Source organism: Sorex araneus, chromosome X, assembly GCF_027595985.1.
Source record: "Sorex araneus isolate mSorAra2 chromosome X, mSorAra2.pri, whole genome shotgun sequence".
In the NCBI taxonomy this organism is placed as follows: Eukaryota; Metazoa; Chordata; class Mammalia; order Eulipotyphla; family Soricidae; genus Sorex; species Sorex araneus.
The window spans coordinates 200,356,634-200,379,659 of record NC_073313.1 but is presented as its reverse complement, the minus strand read 5'-3'; the positions used below and the strand labels follow the sequence as shown (position 1 = coordinate 200,379,659).

General features: G+C 35.1%; 1 protein-coding gene and 1 long non-coding RNA gene across 5 annotated transcripts in view; one reads left to right on the top strand and one right to left on the bottom strand.

The window, feature by feature from the left end:
• Positions 1-23,026, bottom strand: part of LOC129399652 (uncharacterized) — a 149,171-nt gene that overhangs the window by 27,839 nt on the left and 98,306 nt on the right. For 3 of the 4 annotated variants that reach the window (XR_008627219.1, XR_008627218.1, XR_008627220.1), the window contains exons 5-6: positions 15,571-15,831; positions 5,492-5,651 (exon numbers count right to left, since the gene is read on the bottom strand). This is a non-coding gene — a long non-coding RNA (uncharacterized LOC129399652). The remainder of the gene's footprint in view (positions 1-5,491; positions 5,652-15,570; positions 15,832-23,026) is intronic. The other variant, XR_008627221.1, reaches the window with a different exon arrangement.
• SCN9A (sodium voltage-gated channel alpha subunit 9) overlaps positions 1-23,026 on the top strand; it is a 182,069-nt gene that overhangs the window by 112,386 nt on the left and 46,657 nt on the right. Inside the window, exons 15-17 of the mRNA XM_055120290.1 lie at positions 3,982-4,155; positions 5,400-5,756; positions 9,279-9,752. Coding sequence (XP_054976265.1) covers positions 3,982-4,155; positions 5,400-5,756; positions 9,279-9,752 — 1,005 coding nt within the window. The remainder of the gene's footprint in view (positions 1-3,981; positions 4,156-5,399; positions 5,757-9,278; positions 9,753-23,026) is intronic.

The following is a 23,026-nucleotide window of genomic DNA, read 5'->3' as shown; positions in this document are numbered from 1 at the left end:
TGAAAAACAGAATGTCCTGTCACGCCCACAAGGTGTAAGAAAACAGGATGTCCTGTCACGCCCACAAGGTGTAACTAGCCTATCAGCTGCAGACACTTGGGCGTAAACAAGCAGCGAGAGGTATATAAGGAGGGAAGCTGCCTAGCTAGTGGGTTCTCCCTTGGTTCCTCTTCCTTCGTTCGTCTTTCCTCCAGTCTTCGTTCGTCCTCTTTTCCGTTTGCATGAGAAGGTTTCTTAATAAATCGCTGCAAGAAGAATCTCCGGGTTGCGTGTTACTTTACAGTTTTCCATTGCTAAGAATGAAGAGATATGAGGTCATGTGGCCACAATAGCAGCCGTGTGGTTCTAGATTTCTGTATTTTAGTATTTTAGTGACTAAGCCCAGAGGGTTTTCTGCCAGAGGTTGCATCATTGCTAGCTCGTATCTCTCTGCTACTTTATATTCAACATATGAGTGCAATCTTTTTGTGTCTGTCTCTTTCTTTCTGACTCATTTCACTCAACATGATACTTTCCATGTTGATCCACTTATATGCAAATTTCATGAATTCATCTTTTCTAACAGCTGCATAGTATTCCATTGTATAGATGTACCAAAGTTTCTTTAACCAGTCATCTGTTCTCGGGCATTCGTTTTTTTTTTTTCCAGATTCTGGCTATTGAAAACTGTGCTGCGATGAACATACACATGCAGATGTAATTTTGACTATACTTTTTTGCCTCTTCAGGGTATATTCCCAGGAGTGGTATTGCTGGGTCAAATGGGAGCTCGATTTCTAATTTTTTGAGAAGCGACCATATTGTTTTTGAAAAGGGCTGAACCAGTCGGCATTCCCACCAGCAGTGTAGGAGGGTTCCTTTCTCCCCACATCCACGCCAACAGCGGTTGTTTCTGTTCTTTTGGATGTGAGCCAGTCTCTGTGGTGTGAGGTGGTATCTCATAGTTGTTTTGATCTGCATCTACCTGATGATTAGTGATGAAGAGCATTTTTCATGTGCCTTTTAGCCATTTGTATTTCTTCCTTGAGAAAGTTTCTGTTCATTTCTTCGCCTCATTTTTTGATGGGGTTGGATGTTTTCTTTTTGTAGAGGTCAACCAGTCCCTTGTAGCCTTGATATCAACCCCATATTGGATGGGATTTGGGTGAATATCCTTTCCCATTCTCTAGATTGCCTTTGTATTCTGGTCACTGTGTCTTTTGCAGTGCAGAAGCTTCTTAGTTTAATATAGTCCCATTTGTTGATCTCTGTTTCCACTTGGTTGCCTAGTGGCATGTCATCTTTGAAGATACCGTTAGCTTCAATATCGTGGAGGGTTTTTCCAATCTTGTCTTCTAAGTCTCTTGTGGATTGTGGTCTGAATTTGAGGTCTTTAATCCATTTTGATCTGACTTTTGTGTATTGTGTTAGGTCAAAGTCTAAGCCCATTTTTTTTTGCATGTGGTTGTCCAGTTATGCCAGCACCATTTGTTGAAGGGGCTTTCCTTGTTCCACTTCACATTTCTTGCTCCATTATCAAGGATCAGATGATTATATATTTGGGGTGACAGGTAGGGATATTCCACCCTGTTCCATTGATCAGCGGCTCTGCCTTTGTTCCAGTACCATGTTGTTTTAATTGTTACTGCTTTGTAGTAAAGTTTGACGTCGGGGAGAATGATGATTCCCATTGTCTTTTTCCTAAGAATTGCTATAGCTATTCGTGGGTGTTTATTGTTCCATATGAATTTCAGGATTGCTTGATCCATTTCTTTGAAGAATTTCATGGGTATCCTTATAGGGATCGCATTGAATCTGTATAGTGCTTTGGGGAGTGTTGCCATTTTGACAATGTTAAGTCTTCCTATCCATGAGCAGGGAATATGTTTCCATTTTCTCATGTCCTCTTTTATTTCACTGAGTAGCGTTTTGCAGTTTTCCTTGTAGAGATCCTTCACTTCATTAGTTAGTCTGATTCCTAGGTACTTGATAAAAAAAAAAATCATACATCACGATCAAGTAGGATTCATCCCAGGGATGCAAGAATTGTTTAACATTTGGAAATCAATCAACATAATCCATCATATCAACAAAAGTGAAAATAAAAACCGTATGATCTGGGCCGGAGCGATAGCACAGCGGGTAGGGCATTTGCCTTGCATGTGGCCGATCCAAGTTCAATCCCTGGCATCCCATATGGTCTCCCAAGCACTGCCAGGATTAATTCCTGAGTGCAGAACCAGGAATAACCCCTGAGAATCGCTGGGTGTGACCCCCCGCCAAAAAAAGAAAAAAAAAAACATATGATCATTTCAGTAGATGCAAAGAAAGCATTTGACAAGATCCAACACCTATTTATGATGATAACTCTCACCAAAATAGGCTTAGAAGGAACTTTCTTCAAGATAGTTGAAGCCATCTACCACAAACCCATGGCAAGCATTATCCTCAATGGAGAAACACTAAAGGCCTTCCCTCTAAGATCAGGGACAAGACAAGGATGCCCACTCTCACCACTTCTGTTTAACATAGTACTGGAAATATTTGCAATAGCAATTAAGCAAGAAAAAGACATTAAGGGTATTCAGATAGGAAAGGAAGAAATCAAGCTTTCACTATTTGCAGATGACATGATTCTATACCTAGAGAATCCTCAAAATCTCCACTAAGAAACTACTAGAAACAATAGACTTGTACAGCAAAGTTGCAGCTATAAAATCAATACCCCAAAATCCATGGCCTTCCTATATGCAAATAGCGAGTCAGAGGAAAGTGATATTCCTCTATTCTTTAAGTGAGGCCTCAAGGATCCTTTTGGAGAATCTGCTCCTTTACCCTGGGCTTGTAGAGCTGCTTATATTCATTGGTACTTTGGAGAAATTGGAATAGACTAGCAGGCTATTGGTGAACTGTTTGGGGGATAGCTAGGATATTACTCAGGGACATAGGTGATGAAGATTGAGATGTAAAAACAAATTGCTTGGTATGAGGAAGTAACTTCGGCTCCAATAGGCCAAGCCCACTTCTACTGAGGCCACATCTACTTCTGTTGAGGCCACGCACACTACAACGATGTGGCTGGGGTGCCTTGTGGAGATGTAGCGGGGGGGTAATGGTGGTCCCATCTGGTTCACTCACCTGCCACAGGGAGCAAACCCGGTGACGTGCCACTGGAGGGTGGTGAAGGGGTGGATCAGTGGTTCTCAGGCAGGGTGGGAGCTCTGGGTCCAAAGAGGAAATGGTGGGAGCAAGGCACAGGGGAGATGGCGGCCCCTCTCCTGGCCCTCATAATGTTGCTTAACTCTCACTAGAACACAAATTTGGGTGCTCCTTTTTGATGCTGAATTATTTTAAAATTACTCACAAAATTATAATATTAATCACTTTCCTTTGAAACCACATTGGCAAGTTTCTTTGACTCAAATTGTACTCAATTCTTAAGTGAGTCCTTCACTGTTTTCTCTGAAGTTACTCCCTTGATACCAAGTTCATGAATTAATGATATTTTGTGATGCACTTTTCTGTCAAAGCTTTGGAACTCTTTAGTTGTCATTGTCTCGGTCAAAAAGCTTTTCCTGCTCTGCTGATAAATCTTTTAAAGAGTGAATCAGGGTGTTTTTTATTATTATTTTAACATGTTCTTTATAGTCTAAGAGTAGTCATAACAAAGTTAAAAACCTGGCAAAAATATTTAGCATTGGTTTGTTTCCTTATTTTTTTCTGAAAAACTAATTGGCCACTGTAAAATTTTTGTAAAGAATGTCTGTGTGGTTTGTCAAGATTTAATTTCCCTGGAATTATAATATGCTCTTCTAAAATGCTATGTGAAGATGATGAGAATTGACAGATAATTTAGTGTTTTTTTATCATTTCAATGCTTGTGCAAGAACTCTGGGAAAGTATTTATTTTTTTATATATTAAAAGACAGTATACATTGAAGCAGAGTAAATGCTTAGTAATCATTGTTACCATTATACTAATTCTATTGTGATTTTATTTAGGTCTTTACTGGGATCTTTACAGCTGAAATGGTCTTAAAACTAATTGCCATGGATCCATACGAGTATTTCCAAGTAGGATGGAATATTTTTGACAGCATTATTGTCACTTTAAGTTTAGTAGAGCTTTTTTTATCAAATGTGGAAGGATTGTCAGTTCTGCGTTCATTCAGACTGGTAAATTTAAATCAGTTATACAATTATACTTCTATAAAATGATATTTCTTTTGTTTTGCATTATCATTTAAAGCATTTGGAGATTTGAATGCAACAAAAAGATTAGGGCATAATAGTAAAATAATGCTCACTAAGTAGTAAATGCTCTTTGTTACTCAAATCAGAAAAAAATTCTAGGAGTATATTAACTTTAGGATCTTGAGCCTATTTATTCCTCTGTGAAACTATACTAACAGAGTAATAAAGACCAGAGAGATAATAAAACAGATAAGGCACTTGTCTTGTATGTGGCCTATCGGAGCTCCATCCCTGGCACTACATATGGTCCTCTGAGCCTTGCCAGGACTAAGTTCTGAGCACAGCCAGATGTGGCTCAGAAACAAAACAAACAAAATATAGGGTAATAATTTATTTCATAATAGAAAGCTTATGTTTTATAGAAACTCAAAAATATATTATTATTTCTTTGTGGATTAAAAAAACTAAGGACCAAATCACTGGCCCCAAAACAATTATTTGATATAAAAACTATTTAAAAAACTTTTTAAAGTCTTTTAACTTTTAAAAACTAAAGTTACATTGGTCTTTGACATTATATCTGTCACAAGTATCTGCTAGATCTTCTCTCTTCCCTTTTGCTAACCATTAATTATTCCAGAAGTTTATTATTGTTTGATTTCATTCATATGTTTGTTTTCTCTGTTAAGTATTTTTGTTTTCTTGGTGGGGAGTGGAGGGGTTCACTCTCAGCTGAGCTCAGAGCTTACTCCTGAGGGTACTCAGGGCATATGTGATGCCAAGGATTGAACCCAGGTCAACTATATTCAATGCAAGCAACATACCCACTATATTGTCTCTTCAGTCCCCATAAAGACTTTTCAATGCATTTTCTCTAACACATTGAACTTTATCCCTATGTCATTATGAAAGAATATATAAAAGTATCAGAAAATAAAATCAAAAATAAATTATTAGTTCTAGGTGGAATTATAGCTCTGATCTTAAGAACAAGCTTCTATAGTAATCCTCATTACAATTTTAGTTTCTTCAAAATAAGTCTGATACTTAGTTTGTGGCAGCTATGACAAGGTCACAGAGATATTCAGAATAGATGAAAATGGAAAGTAGAAATAATCCATTTTAGCTAGGAAATAATGGATACTAGAACGCAAAATTGCTCAAAAATGCAAACTTTTGAGAATGATTTTGTAATAATTAACACTAAGCTTTGTTTTTGGTTTTAGCTCCGAGTTTTCAAGTTGGCAAAATCTTGGCCAACTCTGAACATGCTGATAAAAATTATTGGAAACTCAGTGGGGGCTCTGGGAAACCTCACCTTGGTGTTGGCCATCATCGTCTTCATTTTTGCTGTGGTGGGCATGCAGCTCTTTGGTAAGAACTACAAGGAATGTGTCTGCAAGATCAATGAAGATTGTACGCTCCCACGCTGGCACATGAATGACTTCTTCCACTCCTTCCTGATTGTGTTCCGTGTGCTGTGTGGAGAGTGGATAGAGACCATGTGGGACTGTATGGAGGTTGCCGGTCAAGCTATGTGCCTGATTGTTTTCATGATGGTCATGGTCATTGGAAACCTAGTGGTATGTAATCAGATGTTCAGTCTTTACAATCTTCCATAAAACACTGTTATGTGATGATGTCATGAATTATTTTTGCAATTTTAGTCTTAGGGATAAAACCATTATAACAAAATATTGATCATTTAATACAGGAAAGAACAGAAAGTGAATAAAATTTGATTTTCTTAAGATTCCTAAGACAAAATTTCAACATAACTCATATTTATATTTTAAAGAGTGCCCATCTATTTTCATGGAAAATTTTCTATATTTTTTTCATTTTGGCAATTGTCTTAAGAAGTAAATCAGGGAATGGAGAGATTGTATAGCAGTAGGGTGCCTTACGTGCAGCCATCCCAGGTTTGATCTCTGGACACAGTGTGATCCCCCATACCCTGTCAAGAGTGATCCCTGGGTTTAGAGCCAGAATAATCCCTCAGCACCACCAGGTATGGCCCAAAACACAAAACAAGTACAAAAAGACATATATTTCCATGTCCTTTAAATTTCTTTTGAAATAATAAGTTTTACTAATAAAAAGGATTAATTATATTATCAGTAACTAAAAATGAAGTGATAATGAACAAGAAAATGAAAGAACTAGTATTACTGTATTATATTCACATATAAAATTAGCATCTTAAACAAAGATCAGAAACATACAGGCCAACCCAGAGCACTGTTGGTTTGTGTTTAACTCCACAACCCAAAAAAAGTTTCGATATTTAAAATAAAATCAAAACAAAAGTGTATTTTTTAGGATATGGAAATAACATCCAATTCAAATTTTTAGTTTCTAATGAGCAAAATTTTAATGCAACACCGTGTGACCATTCATTTACATATTATCTATGGTTAATTTATGAGAGCAGGGTTAAATAGAGGCTAATAGAGATTATCTCTTTATAAGGGCTAAGCTATATGTTATCTGACCTCTTTTCAGAAAAGAAAGTCTTGTCTACTACTTTCCAAAGCTTCTGTTGTACAAGTGATGTTTCTAATCATCTGCTTGTATTTTGTAGGCTTGTATTCTCCTGTTTAATTCATCCTTATGCCTAATGTTGAAAACCTTAGAGTTATTGTAGGAGAGAAATTGGGTTAAGATGTTCTTCTGTGACTCACTTTAATTTTCAAAGCCACCATGTTGGCTTGATCTAATTAGTTAGCTTGTTTTCAGACTTTTCATCAGATACCCCAGGAAGTAAGGTCTGATAACAGCTATATAGTGAGTTTCATCACTTCCCATAGCTTTAAAGAGAGGATGCTGATATTTTTTTGTCTTCATAGCATCTATGCCAAAAGTAATTCAGGGTGTAGGTCAGAAATCTCTATTTATCAAGTTACCTACTAGATGCATCTGCTTAGTGCCTTTAAATGACCAGACATACACAGGGAAGGTATGGTATGCAAAATTTGGACCCTCATTGCACAAAACATAGATATTATGTGTTAGAATTCTGTAATTGTTACTTTCAAGTTTAGTAACACATTTCCTAGTTTCATATAGGTTCACCCACACCCCCTTCTAATATGAAATAAAATGCACATTCTCTGATTAGTCTTCCTTTAATTGTAACTTTTGTATTCATAAACTCCCAGACATGGACTTGGTAGTATATTTCTTCTTGTAAAATGTCAGTAAATATGGAAAAATTAGCTCATTATAAATTAAAAATAGAGATCTAATAATTGCTTTCATTTGAAAGAGTTAAGCAATAAAGTGTGTCCTTGACTTCTTGTCAAAATTCTTATTGTTATAAACATGTACAAACATATTTACTAGTAAAATATATTTTTTCTGTGAGATAGATATATTGCCATTTTATCAGTGATACTATAAATGAAAATAAATTGTTTCTTTACTCCTTAGCAATTTACTAAAAATTGTTTTCTAGGATATTTTGTTTTTTTTATCTTTATCCATCAGAATTTTCTCCTAAACCAAAGATATTGGGATAGAACTTTTGATTTTTTTTTTGTTTCTTTTTGTTTTGGGCTGACATGACACCTGGTGGTGCTTACTCCTGACTGTCCTCAGGGATCCCTCCTGGCAAGGCTCAGGGAATACAAAGAAGGAACACATAGAGGGTGCATCTGGGTTGGGTGACGTGCAATGCAAGTGCCCTGTCTACAGTGCTGTCTTTCCAATCTTGAGGGATAGGATGTTCTGCTATTTTCTTTTCTCCTTACATCTCTGAGAACTTGTTTAGGTGTAACCAAAATTAGAGATGAATTCTTTCTCTTTAGTTCAGTCTAATATAGACTTTTTTTGATATGAAGTATATAGTTAGGTTCATGAAAAGACTTAAAAAGAAGAGTAATTCAATTTTCTGTTTGTATCCTATTTTAAATGTTAAAATGATGTTTTAAATAGAATTTGCATCTTTTGAGCCCTTTGTGGGATTTCCTTTTCTTCAAGGATAAGAGTTGTCAGGGCCTCTTTTAGGATGTCCTTGTGCACACATGATAATTGTCAATGAAGCTACCTGGTTATAATGTCATTATGTTATTTGAATTAGGTTCAGTGAAGAGATTCTTTTCTATACCTTGAATGCTTCATTAAGTTGCAAGATGACACAATTCTTGGACATAACATTTTATTATATAAAACTCATGGTGTCATATATTCCATTTGTTGCAACAAGTGACATTTATTTCTAGAAAATGTAGCCACAGATTTTGGCTTATGCTACTTTAGCACAACAGATACTGTAGCACTGAACTGTCACTGTCATCCTGTTGTTCATCAGTTTGCTTGAGCGGGCACCAGTAATGTCTCCATTGTGAGATTTGTTACTGTTTTTGGCATATTGAATATGCCACGGGTAGCTTGCCAGGCTCCGCCGTGCAGGCAGGATACTCTAGGTAGTTTTCTGGGCTCTCCAAGAGGGACAGAGGAATCGAACCCAGCCTGGCTGTGTGCAAGGCAAACACCCTACCCGCTGTGCTATCACTCCAGTCCACAACAGATACTAGTCACAATTATTGTGTTCAACTTATTTCCCACAAGAAACAAAATACTGATTCTAAATAAATGTTAGGAGGCTTTTAAGGACCACAGAAGGAAATTTGACCAGTGATTTCCCCCACACACACACTTTTTGGGTCACACCTCGTGATACTCAGCAGTTACTCCTGACTTTGCACTCAGGAAATACTCCTGGTGGTGCTCAGGGGAGTATATGAGATGTCAGATATCAAACCCAGGTTTGCTGCATGCAAGGCAAACATCTCCCTCTGTACCATCGCTCCAGTCCTGGCCAATGATTTTTGTTGTAGATGTAAGCTTTAAAATGACAGAATGATTATGGTGAGAGCATTTGTTTTGCTCCTTCTACTGCTTCATGGATATGGGTGACCTCTGCTCCCCAGGTTCATTGGATCTAGGCTACTCTCTACACTTCTGCTGCACCTTCTCATATATGTGTATAGAAGCATATGAATCACCATTGTTGGTTTGTGTATTGACCTGTATGTCTTAAAAGTATACCTTATTTTTCTTTCTAACATATTTCTCCACTCTTCATCTTCATCCTGATGCAGGTTCTGAACCTATTTCTGGCTTTATTATTGAGCTCATTTAGTTCTGACAATCTTACAGCACTCGATGAAGATACTGATGCAAACAACCTCCAAATAGCAGTGGCCAGAATAAAGAAGGGAATAAATTATGTGAAACAAACTTTACGTGAATTTATTCTGAAAGCATTTTCCAAAAAGCCAAAGATTTCCAAAGATAAAAAATCAAAAGATCAAAATAGTTTGAAGGAAAACTCTATCTCTAACCGCACACTTGCTGAAATGAACAAAGATTACAATTTCCACAAGGAAAAAGATAAAATGAGTGGTTTTGAAAGCAGCATGGACAAATATTTCATGGAAGAAAGTGATTGTCAATCATTTATACATAATCCCAGCCTCACGGTCACAGTACCAATTGCTCCTGGAGAATCTGATCTGGAAAATATAAATACTGAGGAACTTAGCAGTGATTCTGATAGTTATTACAGCAAAGGGGTAAGATCGCTTCATATACTTTGTTTCCTATTATAAATTTGTCATGACATGAATCAGAATTTCCAATATTTGCTATCGTTAATTCTCATATTGCATGCTGATAGGTAGATTTTGTCAGTGTTAGTTTACAAAACAGCTGCCTGAAGGTTTTTTTGGTAATGTTTTACCTATCATTTGTTATTGAACTAACGTTACTCTATTTGAAAGCACCCTATATCTTTCATTCTTCCCTTCCTTTATTCATCGTTTGTGGCCAATCATTAAGAGTCTACTCCCATACATATGCTAGAGTTACCAAACCCCTTCTTTGCCTTTACCTTTGATCTACCTCTTCATGACTGCACCATTCCAAGTGGAGATCCAAATAGTACCTGTCTCCATTTTCCATTTTCCTTACTCCACACACTTAAATAATTTTAGCCAGGTTACACCTTATCGAGTCACTCTTTGAAAGCATTTCTGGTCTCAGAATTGCTAAGTTTAGATAAGTCTTCACACTAACACATGGTCAGCTTTGGCCAGCTGTCTCTGTGCTCACCTCATGCCCTTTACCTATATAAGCCAATTTCCTTCTTAGCCACAATTGCTCACTATCTGTATGACTTTGCTTGAGGTTTACCTCTGTGATAAAAGTTTTATATTTTATATATATATATACATATACATATTATATGTATATATTTGCACATATGCACATCTATCTCTTAAGATAGAGAGCTTAGTTTCCTTTTGTGTACTGTGATTAGTCTTTTCACTAAGGGTTGGATGAGGGCTATATGAATTAACCCATGTAAAATACTTAGAACAGCATTCAGACTAATCAAAAGTGGTAGTTCTTATATCCTTCCATTTTTTTTCTCCAAACATACATGATTTGTTTTTATCCCAAACCCTATGTGATTGATTACATACCTTTTCCTGGAGTTATTATTCAGCCTCATATTTTAATTTTATAAATTATACTATGAATTCATTAAAAGTAAGAGTCCTTTACTTAAATTTTTTATAGTTTCTTCTGCCCAGCACATGGCTACATATATTTTTATTAATGTGGGATACCATTTTTGCTAATGAGGGATATAATAATCATAAGTGAGTTTTATGACATAATTTTATGGTTTCTCTTTAAACATTAAAGTTTTCATTTTTAATTTTTTTTCCTTTTTTGATTATATTTGAAAGTATTTGATCAGCATTCTACCAAATATCTTTGTTTACTCCAATTCTAAGACAATTTATAAATTTATAGTGGATTTTTAGAATAAAAATGTATGATTCCTTGGGCCAGAGAGACAGCATATCAGGTAAGGCACTTGCCTGCACATGACTAACCTGGGTTCAATTCCCACCACTACATATGGTTCCCTAAGCACTGCCAGGACTGATCCCTGAGGACTGATCCAGGAGTAATCCCTGAACACTGTTGGGTGTGACCCTCAAGAAACAAGTAAAAAAAAATCTACACAACTCTGTATTTTGTATTGGCCATGTGACAGTGTGAGGTACATTATAGGGTATAGTGTTCCATATATATTTACTAAGTAAGTGTAAATAAGTTATGAATGTGTATGGATATATAGATATATTTCTAAGAATTTGGTCATTCTGTATAAGATGACTATGTAGAGAATATGTAATTTAATTTTTCATCTTAAAATTTTTATGTGGAAGAAGTTGTATTCCCAGAATTCAAAAGGCAAGATTATTTCAGATTGATGATAGAAATGAAATTCTACAAATCCCTTTTTAGGAATATTGGTCAGTCAGTATTCGTCTCATATGGAAAGAATTAATTCATGCAAAATACTTTACCATGTTTCAGCACTACCTTCTCCTCCTGTTTGGTCTTCCCTCCACCATAGACCTTGCCCCTCCCTGTCCTATATATCTCTCAGCACCCTCAGATGCTATGTTACCTACTGAATTGCAGTTTTCATGTTCTTAGTTTCTGTTGTCTTGGGCATTTGTTATTGCCCCATTATGTTTCCTTATACTGCACATATGAGAAAGATCATTCTGTGTTGGTCTTTCTCCCTCTAATGAACTTCCCTCAGCATGATACTTTCCAAGTTTAAGTGTTTATTTCTTTCATTGTACCTTTTTTAATTGTTTTTATGCTTGAGATTTTTTTGAGACAATTCATATTCTTGAATTCCTTTCCCAATGAGACAAATAATAATTACCCAACAGAAAGTAAGGTCCAGTTAAACATATCTAGGTTACTCTTAAGCACTAAGTTGCAGTATAATTAAGAATGTAATCTTGGGACCAGAGAGGTAGTACTGGGATTAAGGTATTTTCTTCGCATGCTGCAGACCCTGATTCAATCTGCAACACCACATATGGTCAACAGCACTGCCAGGAGTGATCATTGATCACAGAAGTAGGAGTAAATCTTGAGCACCAGTGGGCACAACCCAACTGCCTCTCTCCTAGAAAAGAATGTGACCTCTGGAGACAGAATGATTGCCTTAAACTCTAGTTCTGATAAAGAAAATATAAACTCTGTGATAGCAATTTACACACATTTCGCTCTCCCTCTGCTATATACAAAAGAGAATTGTCATGAAGATCAATTTTTTTAGTCAAATAACCTAATAAGTGCCTATTGAAAAATAAGTGCGCTGTTATTAGCAGTTGAGAATTTATGTACGATTATGGGCATATCTTATAAATGGTTAACTGCTAACTACTAAATTTAAAATCGATAGTGTGACGTAGTTCATTGGCACACACTTTAGTATGTAAAGATACACGTAGGGAACTTGTTAAAAGAGTTTCCTCTGAACTAATACCTGAATTCTGTTCCTTCAGAATGTAACTTCAGAATCTTTACTGAAGTATTCCCAGTGGTCAGTGTGATGCTAGGATTGCTATGAGAAATGAATCTAAATATGCATTGATCCAGCTTTCTAAAATATTTTTTTCTGTTTAGGGCTGGGTTTCTAATAATATTTGAGCCTATTTAAGAATCTTTATGACGAACAGAAAAGAAAAGAGCCCTTTTGACCTTTGACTTCTCTCCTCTTTCTTACTCCCCTTCCCTAAAAGAACCATCTTTTATGACCTACAATTCTTTTTTATGAAAATAAGAAGCTTTTTCTGTGTCCTTATAGTATTGACTCTTAGTCTAGTTTCTCTGTCCTGATAAACATTTACGTATACGACCCAGAGTAAGGTGAAGATGTTTTATAGTAAAATACAACACCTAAAGAGAGATTAATTTAAGCAAGGGTAAAATAACCTTAAATGGTAGTGAAACGTAACCAGACAGGGCCTGATGTCTAGTGATAGGAATATTAAACATTGGGTGTGGAGAGACAGTACAGCAGTTAATGCACATGCCTTGCTTATTGTAGAACCCCATTCAATCCTTGTCACCAAGTATGGTCCTGAGCACTGTCAGTAGTAATACCTGAGCACAGTGGATGTAGCCAACAAAACAAAATGAAGGAATACTGAACACTGTCTCATCAGCTTTGCAAGAAAGGGAAGACTTCCTTGCAGTTTGAACTACGCTGAACTATGAACAATGCTCATTTCTTTTTGTCCCTTTGTTAAAATGGACAATTATATAGATAGGGGGGATTGAATTTCTAGTATTTCCTATAAAACAGGAGCATATTTGGGGACAAAAAGGATAAGGGCCATAGATCAAGGTTAAAGACTTTCTGTGCATTGCCTTCTTAACAGAATCTGTAACCGAATTTACAGTCCTAGTGCTTTTTCAGGGAATGAAAGCAGAGTCTATGTAGAGTGCGTAGGGATATCTGAGTGAGTTTGTGCTTATTCTGCAAAAGATCTATGAAATATTTACCATTTTTGCAAAGAAGTTCTTGCAAAACAAGGTGTGAAAGGGTTAATGTTTTGTCTACACCAATTTATTAATGTCAGGTAATCCTTTAGGGTCCTGGTCATTGTGTTAGTACTGAAAAAATAATTAGCAATAGAAGATCAGCATTTCTCTTTACATATAATCATAGTATCAGAGCATCTTCCTTTATGTTTTTGGATGTTTCCTGGATTCTAAGACACTATCCACAAAGGGTTCACTTGACTCATCAGAGGACTCCTGCTGTAGTGTCTCAGAATTTTTATAAAACTCATGACTCCTCTCAAAACCAGTTTCCTGGTTTAGGTAGTTTGTTCAAAAGGCCATAAAGGGCTGTCATTCATATTTTCCTACTGGACACTTGGGATTGTTTCCTGGCACCAAGTGATCCCTAAGCAATACGTAGAGTCATTTCCAGGCTGGGAGCCAGAAATAGTCTCAGAGCACTTCTTGGTCCATAACAAACAAAACAAAAAAAAATCCCAAAACCAGTTAATCCCCTTTAGAAGTGCATTATAGCCCTGTAGTCACACAACAATATTCATAGTATGCTGCACAGATTTTTCCCATTCACTATAAAGCTTTTTTGTGTGTGAATCTCAATCAGCAGGAAGGTTCCATTCTTTCAGTTAATAGTTACTGAGATCTAATATTCTCCAGACACTGTACAGAGTTACTTAGGAAAAGTGTTTTTCACTCAGCTGCAATTATTTAGTCTGATTTTTTTAGTTGGCAAAAGACGTCCCCCAAATAAGAAAAAATTTAAAAATAAAGACATTTAATTATGATGTTGATCTTGAAATATATGCAAATTGCAATGAAGTATTACACTTATGGATAATTTTCAGAAAAACATTTTTAAGTAACAGGTTTTTAATTTTGCTGCATAAACTCAACAGTTCTTAGAGGCTTCATTGTTCGATTGGGGTCTGGTCTCCAAAGTCTTCTTACTGTCCTTTGTAAATTAATTGACTAATCAAGATAGACTGAAGTGAATTTATTCACATTGTCTTTGTTCTCAGCAGAGCAAAACATTTTGTGTTAAATGTTTCTCATGAAAAGAGTCCTTATTTATTCCTCCTCAGGCTAAGTGCAGATCAGCCCTGGTCGGTGCCCGCAAGGCAAACAAACACCCTACCCACTGTGCTATTGCTCCAGGCAGATACTTTACTAAAATGTTTATTTATGTCAGAATTCTCTAAAACTAGCTAAGGTTTTGGTGAAGAGATAAAGAAAACCTCCAAATTTTACCTAAGCAAACTTTCTATCTTTGAGTGTCACTGCAAACACACACTAAACTCATGTTCTGTAAGGAAACAAAGTCCATATATAAGAAAGCAAAGTCCATATGAATGCCTCATAGCTTGAACATTATAAGATCATTTTCTATAAATTACTGCTGTTTGTGTTTTTGCCTCACAATTATTAATCTGCTTATGACCTTGTGTCATATTAGACTCAGAAAGAAAAGTATATGTGTGATAGATAATTTGGAGAGTATTGTTGACAACACCTAATACCTGTAAAAGTAAGGGTAGTAAGGAATTGAAATTCTCTATGCTTGATAACCTTGCAGACATCTCTTTCTGGTGCTAAGATGATCTTTTGGAGTAGAACCAGATTGAACCAAGGGGGTCAGGTCTTTCAGCCTAGACCCTACCATTTATTTGCTTCAGGGGTTCACTCCAGTCATTCAGATAAGGGGTGTGTAACCTTAGGTTACTTGATTGATCTCAAAAACAGGCCTAACTTGTTGCCTTAAGCATTCAGCTGCCAACATTCCCAAGAGCTGAAGACTGAGGCAAGGCATCTGAACATTGCCCCACAATACTGATGAAACTATGGGCATTGTAGAAATGGAGGAGGAAAGTGGTAGCTCAACTTTAGAGATGGGCACACAGAAGGAAAAGTACCAAAAAGACCAAGGAAAATCTGTATCTTAGCCCCTTTCATATATAACACACAGTTTTTCCTCCTCATTATTACCTGGTAAAGTAGCACTGGAGCACTGTCGTCCTGTTGTTCATCGTTTTGCTTGAGCGAGCACCAGTAATGTCTCCATTGTGAGACTTGATGTTATTGTTTTTGGCATATCAAATATGCCATGGGTAGCTTGCCAGGCTCTGCTGTACGGGCGGGATACTCTCGGTAGCTTGCCAGGCTTCCCGAGAGGGGCGGAGGAATTGAACCTGGGTCGACCACGTGCAAGGCAAATGCCCTACCCGCTGTCCTATCACTCCAGCTCACCTGGCAAAGTAGATATTACTAATCAGCACAGATAACTAAGACATTAAATGAAGACATGAGATGGGTTATTGGTTCTTAGAGTCTTCAAATTTTAAATCCAAACTTGAGTTACCATATGATAAAAGAGGGTAAAGCAAGGGAGTAAGTCGGGAAAAGTACCTTCCCTAACAGAGTAATAAGCCATTCTGTTTAGAATGCAGTGAGTTCTTGACTATATCAACATAGAATCACATGAATGGAGACACTAGTGGACTTGAACCAGACACTAATGTTAATGAACAATTCATTGAGTGCATATGGTGGAGAAGGAAATGCCAACAAAGAAACTAAACTTCATTTTCTTCCTGATCACTCAGTCATTTACCCATTCATCTGCTCGTCCATACAGTATTCAGTTTTCAAAGCAATCATCTCTGGAGAAATTTAAATGTACTCATTATGAAATGCATTTCTTTTATTGATTTGATGAAAAAAAACTTACATAGAGTGTTAATTAGACAATTCTGTTTTGCAGTTTGGCGTTAAACTATTTAAAATTTCTTCCATCTTTACTGTATTTTCATGTGTCTAAAAATAAAAATTTAGTCTGACATATTCAAATCAATGTTTCTTATTTTCTATATTTTGAAAAGTTGAAAACATTCCTTCAATCCTGTTTGAAATGTCAAATTAAATATAAGAGTAAATCAAGAAGTGTAAATTTAGCATAGTTTTTTAAGAAGATTTATTTTTACCTCACTCCAGTATTCAGTCATTTATTTTAAAATGTTAGTTCTGAAAAGCATATGGTATGCAAAAAACTGCATAAAATGTATCGCCTAATAACCAACATGTCATTTTTGCCAATAATTTTTTTAATCGATCTTGGATGATATTTAATCTTATTACAATGATGCAAATATATTGCTTTTCAATGATCATAATACTTGCATTTTAAAGCATATGACAAATTTACCTTACAGGTATGTGAATTTAATCTGTTAACTAAACTATTCTATTGTGCAGCTTTTTTAAACTTCAGTACCTAACCTTCTTACTTCTCACAGGGGTAAAAACAAACTGGATCTACCAAGGATGCAACTCTATGCTTTTAACCAGGCAGAGATATATATGACAACTTTTAAACAGGTTACCTAAAAAAAAAATCATACATATATGATATTTTTTTAGTGTTATGCATGCTGTTCAGCTACAAATTCTTTCTGCCTGACTCATTGCAATAAAGTAAAAACATACAGTTGTTTGACAGATGAATTGATATCACTACATGTCACTGGGTCAATTTCATCATCTTCTGTGATTCTCTTGATGACTCTCTTTGTCTGTATCTCATTCTTTTATGTGATTTTATGTGCATGATTTATCGTTTCTGATTGGGTGGCTCATAAAAATACAATATATTATGATAGAGAAGCCATTGAAGCAACATTCGAAAACCTCTCTGAATTTATTCTAATTTAATCAGTATATTTATATTTCAGTAGTACATTGGATTGTCACATTTACTGCCATCATAGCATAACTATAATGTTTTCACTTCAGCAATGATATCAAGAGAAATGGTAATTATGTGGGCTAAAGGACATTTTAACTAAGCTTATAGTAGTAAACATTTTGCAATACATGCATGTATCAAAACTCAGATCCTTAATATCTTATGTTTATGTCATGTATGTTTGTGTCATATCTCAATAAAACTAAAAAATACAATCATTTAAATTCAGGAAAATAAACTCTATTTGTAATTTTATAAAAGAAATATTTCAGTCATAAAGTCTCTAATTGTAAAGGACCAATTCTATTAACTGATAAGAAAATTAAGACTCATATAATTAAGCAGCTTTCTTATAATTAAGCCCCAACAGAGAAGAAGTTGGGGTGCTTAGTTTCTAGGGCAAGCTTGGACTGAGCTCATGTGTAAAAATCTTATGCACAGTGATCTGTTGATTATCACTAATTTTAGTTAATTTAAATATAGCTTGTTAAATCACTGAACTCTAATTTCTTGGGTGAGAATGGAATACATGTTTATGAGAATCTTACCCTTTTTATAGCCCTATCATATTTTTAAGTATTTCTGTCATTGTTGGAATATTTGTATTATTATCTTATTATGTGCATTGATGAAATCAAAACTGTATCTGAAATTGTTATACCCTAGGAATAATAATGCTAACACGTAGTGTTGAAATTTACTTGAAATTAATTTTAAAGGTAAAAGATATCAAAAAAACAGAAAGAACTGTTTTCCTCATTTTTTTAAAAGTGATTTATTTATTTATTTTTTATTTTTATTTATTTTTTTTACTTTTTGGGTCACACCCAGCAATGCTCAGGGGTTACTCCTGGCTTTGCACTCAGGCATTACTCCTGGCGGTGCTTGGGGGACCATATGGGATGCCGGGGATTGAACCCGGGTCGGCCGCGTGCAAGGCAAACGCCCTACCCGCTGTGCTATCGCTCCGGCCCCTGTTTTCCTCATTTTTAAATTTTTTAAAAAAATTTTTACCAAGTGACTGTTTTATATAAGACATGAGGTATATGCTAATGAAGTCATTTTCCTGATTTAAAAAGACAGTATTTTTATTTGTGAAGACTGGTTAGAAATATGACACTTATTTGGCAGAAAGTGCCTACATATCGCTAGGTTCTTTATCTGTACCAATCTTAATTTTACAGTTAATTTGAAATTTTGAATTTCTGTGTTTTAATTTTTTTCAAGCCTTGGCTCACTCATAGCCATATTCCTTATTGTAGGGGCTTATAGAAATTACTCAAATGTATAGGTAGTTCATTTTTAGTTGTCATTTAGATTATTTTATAACTAGTATTTCATGGGAGGCAGAGCCTGACAAGCTAAGTACCGTAGTGTACTCAATATGCCAAAAACAGTAACAACAATGGTCCTCATTCCTCTGACCCTGAAAGAGCTCCCAGTATGCCATTGGGCTACACTAGCATGGGACAGGGATGGATGGAGACATTACTGGCACCCTCTCAAGCAAATCGATGAACAATGGGATGACAGTGACAGTGACAGTATTTCATGAGCTTGAATCTTATAGTCTACAATATTCCTTTCTTTTTACATTATGCTTGCCCATGTTCCATCCTGTTTGCTCAGTGTCACAGTGTTCTAGCAGGTCTTAGTAATTAAACTTTAAATGTTTCTTTTAGTGGTTTAAGACTTTCTTATTCAACCCAGGGCATTCTGAGCATTTAAATATCCTCTGCATATTTCAGTTCTGTGTTAGAATGCTTTAAAACCCTTGGCTACTTTACATTCCAAGACTTCATTGGTGAATACTGCTTGGCTTTTGGTTAAAAATACACTTTATGATGACAGTGAGAGAGATAATGTGAACTCTCTATGTAGTTCAACTTTCTTATATAGCAAAACTTTGTCATCATTTTTTGTTGATTTGTTTTTATGTTTAAGATTTACTTACTCACATACTTTGTGATATTACATGGATAGGAAATTCCCTATGTAGATTATTCTGGAAAAATTGAGAACTCACTCTTTGCTTTATTTTGAATTTGCCTGTGTTGGTTGAGAAATTATATCTCTAATATCTAATATGGCATATGATGCTCACCTTGTGATTGAACTATTAAATAAATCTTGTAACTTTCTGAATGATTTTTTCCAAATAAACCACTGATAGCAATAAATAAAGAGCAAAAGGAAAGTGAGACTAACTTTTTTAAGCTATCATCTGAAAAATTCTAGAGTTTTATTTGCCCATAGATATAGTATGAGAAAATGTTTATTATAAGTAGTAAATAAGCACAATTTTACTCATAGTAAATGGAAGTAAAAGAAAATGCTATTATAATTTCTGTTGATGAAACATATCAGGAGTACTTTTATGTATTTATTTATTTATTTTAGTACTTTTATTTTTAATGAAAAATATTTTAATATATTGAGGCACTAGGAATTTCCAAAATTATTCATGACTTTTAGGGACACAATGTTCCAACATCAGTCCCTTCACCAGCGGACACTTTCTCAGGAGTATTTTTAAACATGGATCATACCTTCAAAAAAAAATGTAATGAGAGACCATAATTTCAAGTATAGTATGAAAGAACTAGATGAACCTTTAGAGGGAAGAGAAAGCTAAATCAAATAAAGAAACTAAATATTATTACACTTAAAATGGAAAATCACAAATGCTAGTATCAGAGAAGATAATCAGTTTTTATAAGGCAGTGTGTAAGAAGCTAATTTATTTTTCTACTGAAAGTAAAAAAAAAAAAGCAAAAAAGAAAAAGGTCAAATCCTCACAATGATAAGGAAGAAAAATGCATATTTTGCATTTCTAAAGTATCAAAGAATATTTCTAATTTAAATTGTTTATAATAATATAAATTTTGAAAATATGACATGTCTGCACAAAGCGTACTAGCTATCTTTGGAAATCCTCTCATTTAAAGCCCCTTCAGTTCTTTGTTTTGAGCTTTACTATTTTATCCTTAAATGATTTAGGGCCATCATTTTTTTTTTACAATCATAAATAGGCCATAAAAGTAAAAAGTGCAGGGCCAGAGCAATAGTATTGCAGGAAGGGCACTTGCCTTGCACAGTCTGATCTGAGTTCAAGGCCCGGAACCCTATATGTTTGCTTTACCCCTGCCAGAAGTGATCTTTGAGCACAGAGCCAGGAGTAAGCCCTGAGCACAGCCAGGTATGGCCTCAAATGAAACAAAAGCAAAACAAAATACAAAAAAAAAAAAAAGATTTAAGAAAGGATGATATTGACTTGGTGAATTTATTGATGGGTGGTAACTAATTTTAAAAAATCTTTCTTACATAACGGTTATCCGTGAAACCATGTTTTCCCATAACTGTTATATTCATATGCCCATCCCTTTCTTTTGACTTGCTTTTTTAGCCTTCTTGCTGTTTTGTGTGTCCTTTGATGTTTGAGTGAAATAGTGGAATAACTATTCTTGGCTTCATTCCTCAAATATCTTTTCTTGTGGACAGCACTCTCTTAGTATGTCTTCAAATGTAGCATTTCTTGGTGTCAGAGGGTAATACAACAGGCAGGGGACTTGCCCTGCATGGGACAACCTAGGTTTGATCCTCAACACCTCAGATGATCCCCCAGCCCTGCCAGAAGTAATCCCTGACCACCCCTGAGTGTGCCCCACCCCCCAAGGCCCCAAATAAACCAAGAATAATCAATGCAGTATTTCTTGTATGTTTTTGCCACCATCCATTCATATTAGATAAATGCATGTTTTTGCTGAATTCTATCTAAGTCTTTGACAGGGTTGCTAAATGTTCCTATATGCTGGATGGCTTTCTCTTTGTGAATGCCAAATTATCAGCTGACTAGAAAATCCTACTCTATGGGTTTCAAAAACAAGAGTGACAAGTTAATATTAAGCACCTCCCATAGTAGTGTGAAATAGCTTTACAAATGTGAATGACTATCTCAGGAGATTTTAGGATTCAATTTATGTAATCAGTTCAGGACAATTTCAGATATGACAGTGGTATTTCACAGTCTGTACCCATCTGCAGTGTTTAGAAAACACCTTCAAATTGATGAAAAGAAGAATGGTGAAAAACATAAAACATTTACTTGGGGAAGGAGGATCCTTCCAGTAATTCTCCTTCAATCAAACCAGTGTTTGGTATCAGAGGGTATAGTGCTCCTCAGCCCCTGTGGTACAGGCTCTGGTGCCTCTGGTGATACTGGTGATTCCGAATCAAACTGCGGTCAGCTGCATGAAAGTATTCTTTTCTCTCTCTCTCTGTCTCTCTCTCTCTCCCCCCCAAACCGAAATAAATAAATAACAGCAAAATAAACAAAAGCAAAAACTTTCAAAATTGTAAGAAAAGGAACTACTTAATAAATGACAGAGCTTACAGGGACAAAATAATAATAAAGCTGTATAATACGATACAAATGATTCACATCTACTAAAAAGACTAGAAGATTAGATACTAAAATTTAGCAAATCTACTTTGAAATTAAATTATTTTCCTTAAAAATCAAGCTTTTATTTTAGAATTAGTCTTTCTATTTAAAAGCATGCTTTTTTTGTAAACTATTGATGAAATTTCTATTTTACTCAGTATTGAGCTAAAATTTTCCCAGGAATATACTGAATTTGTGAACCAATTTAAACATTAATTTTTAAAAAGTTTCAATGATTTGACCCATGATAAAAATTATAGTTATGTTAATTTTTTTAACTTATGTGCTAGAGAGAAATAACATTAACTATAGTTATATTACATATCACCCAAAGTTTGGATTTAATTGATAAAAAATGTTATAAAGCTAATTTGAAAAGACAAGACATGCTTGATAATATCAACTTAACTTGTGTTGCTAACAAATTAATTTGTTATTAGTCTTCTTTGTTAATGCTTTTTAACAAAGAAGCAGGTATTGTTGAGAAAAACAATTATTGAGTTTGAAGATATTTCCTTTAATTTAGTCCAAGTCAGGATTTAGCATTGTAGAAACTTTTTAAAATTTCCTAATTTTTGATATCTTTATTAACAGCAAGAGCATGCTTTGTTTTTTTCTATCAGTATTTTCTCCCACTGCTTTGTTTCAAAATTTAGACTAATAATTCATTTTTCCAGGGGTGAAAGACGTGGTCCCATCTGTACAGAATTTTAGTCATATTACCTTGTCTTTCAATTCCCACTTACCATTTGGAAGTATTCAGGGAGCAGTGGGTGAAGGAGGGGCCCTGAGATAGTGATGGACAGAACAGAAAACACTGGAGTGGACATGATGTTGGAATATTGTGTGCGTGAAACTCTATTATTTCCCATTTATTGTAAAATTGTGAATCAGTGACTAAGATAAAATATGTCAAAAATAAACAAAACTGATAATGCAAGAATTAAAAAAAATGCATCAAAGCTTAAAAAAAAAGTAAGGGCATTAAATAATTGTAGTCTCTCAGTTACCATACTTAAAATTAATATTTATGGTTATTGAAACAATAGGATACATGATTAATTATAAGTTGTTCTATTCTTTCAAATACATATATTTGAGAGCCTGAGGTCTTGTAGAATTACGTTCCATTTTATAATCTACTTTTTCAAATTTTAAACTTCATTAAATTAATTTGCTCTTAATAATCTGCTTTTTAAGTGGAATTTTATCACTGATATTATAAAATGCTCTCATCTTGTGATAATAATTACTTT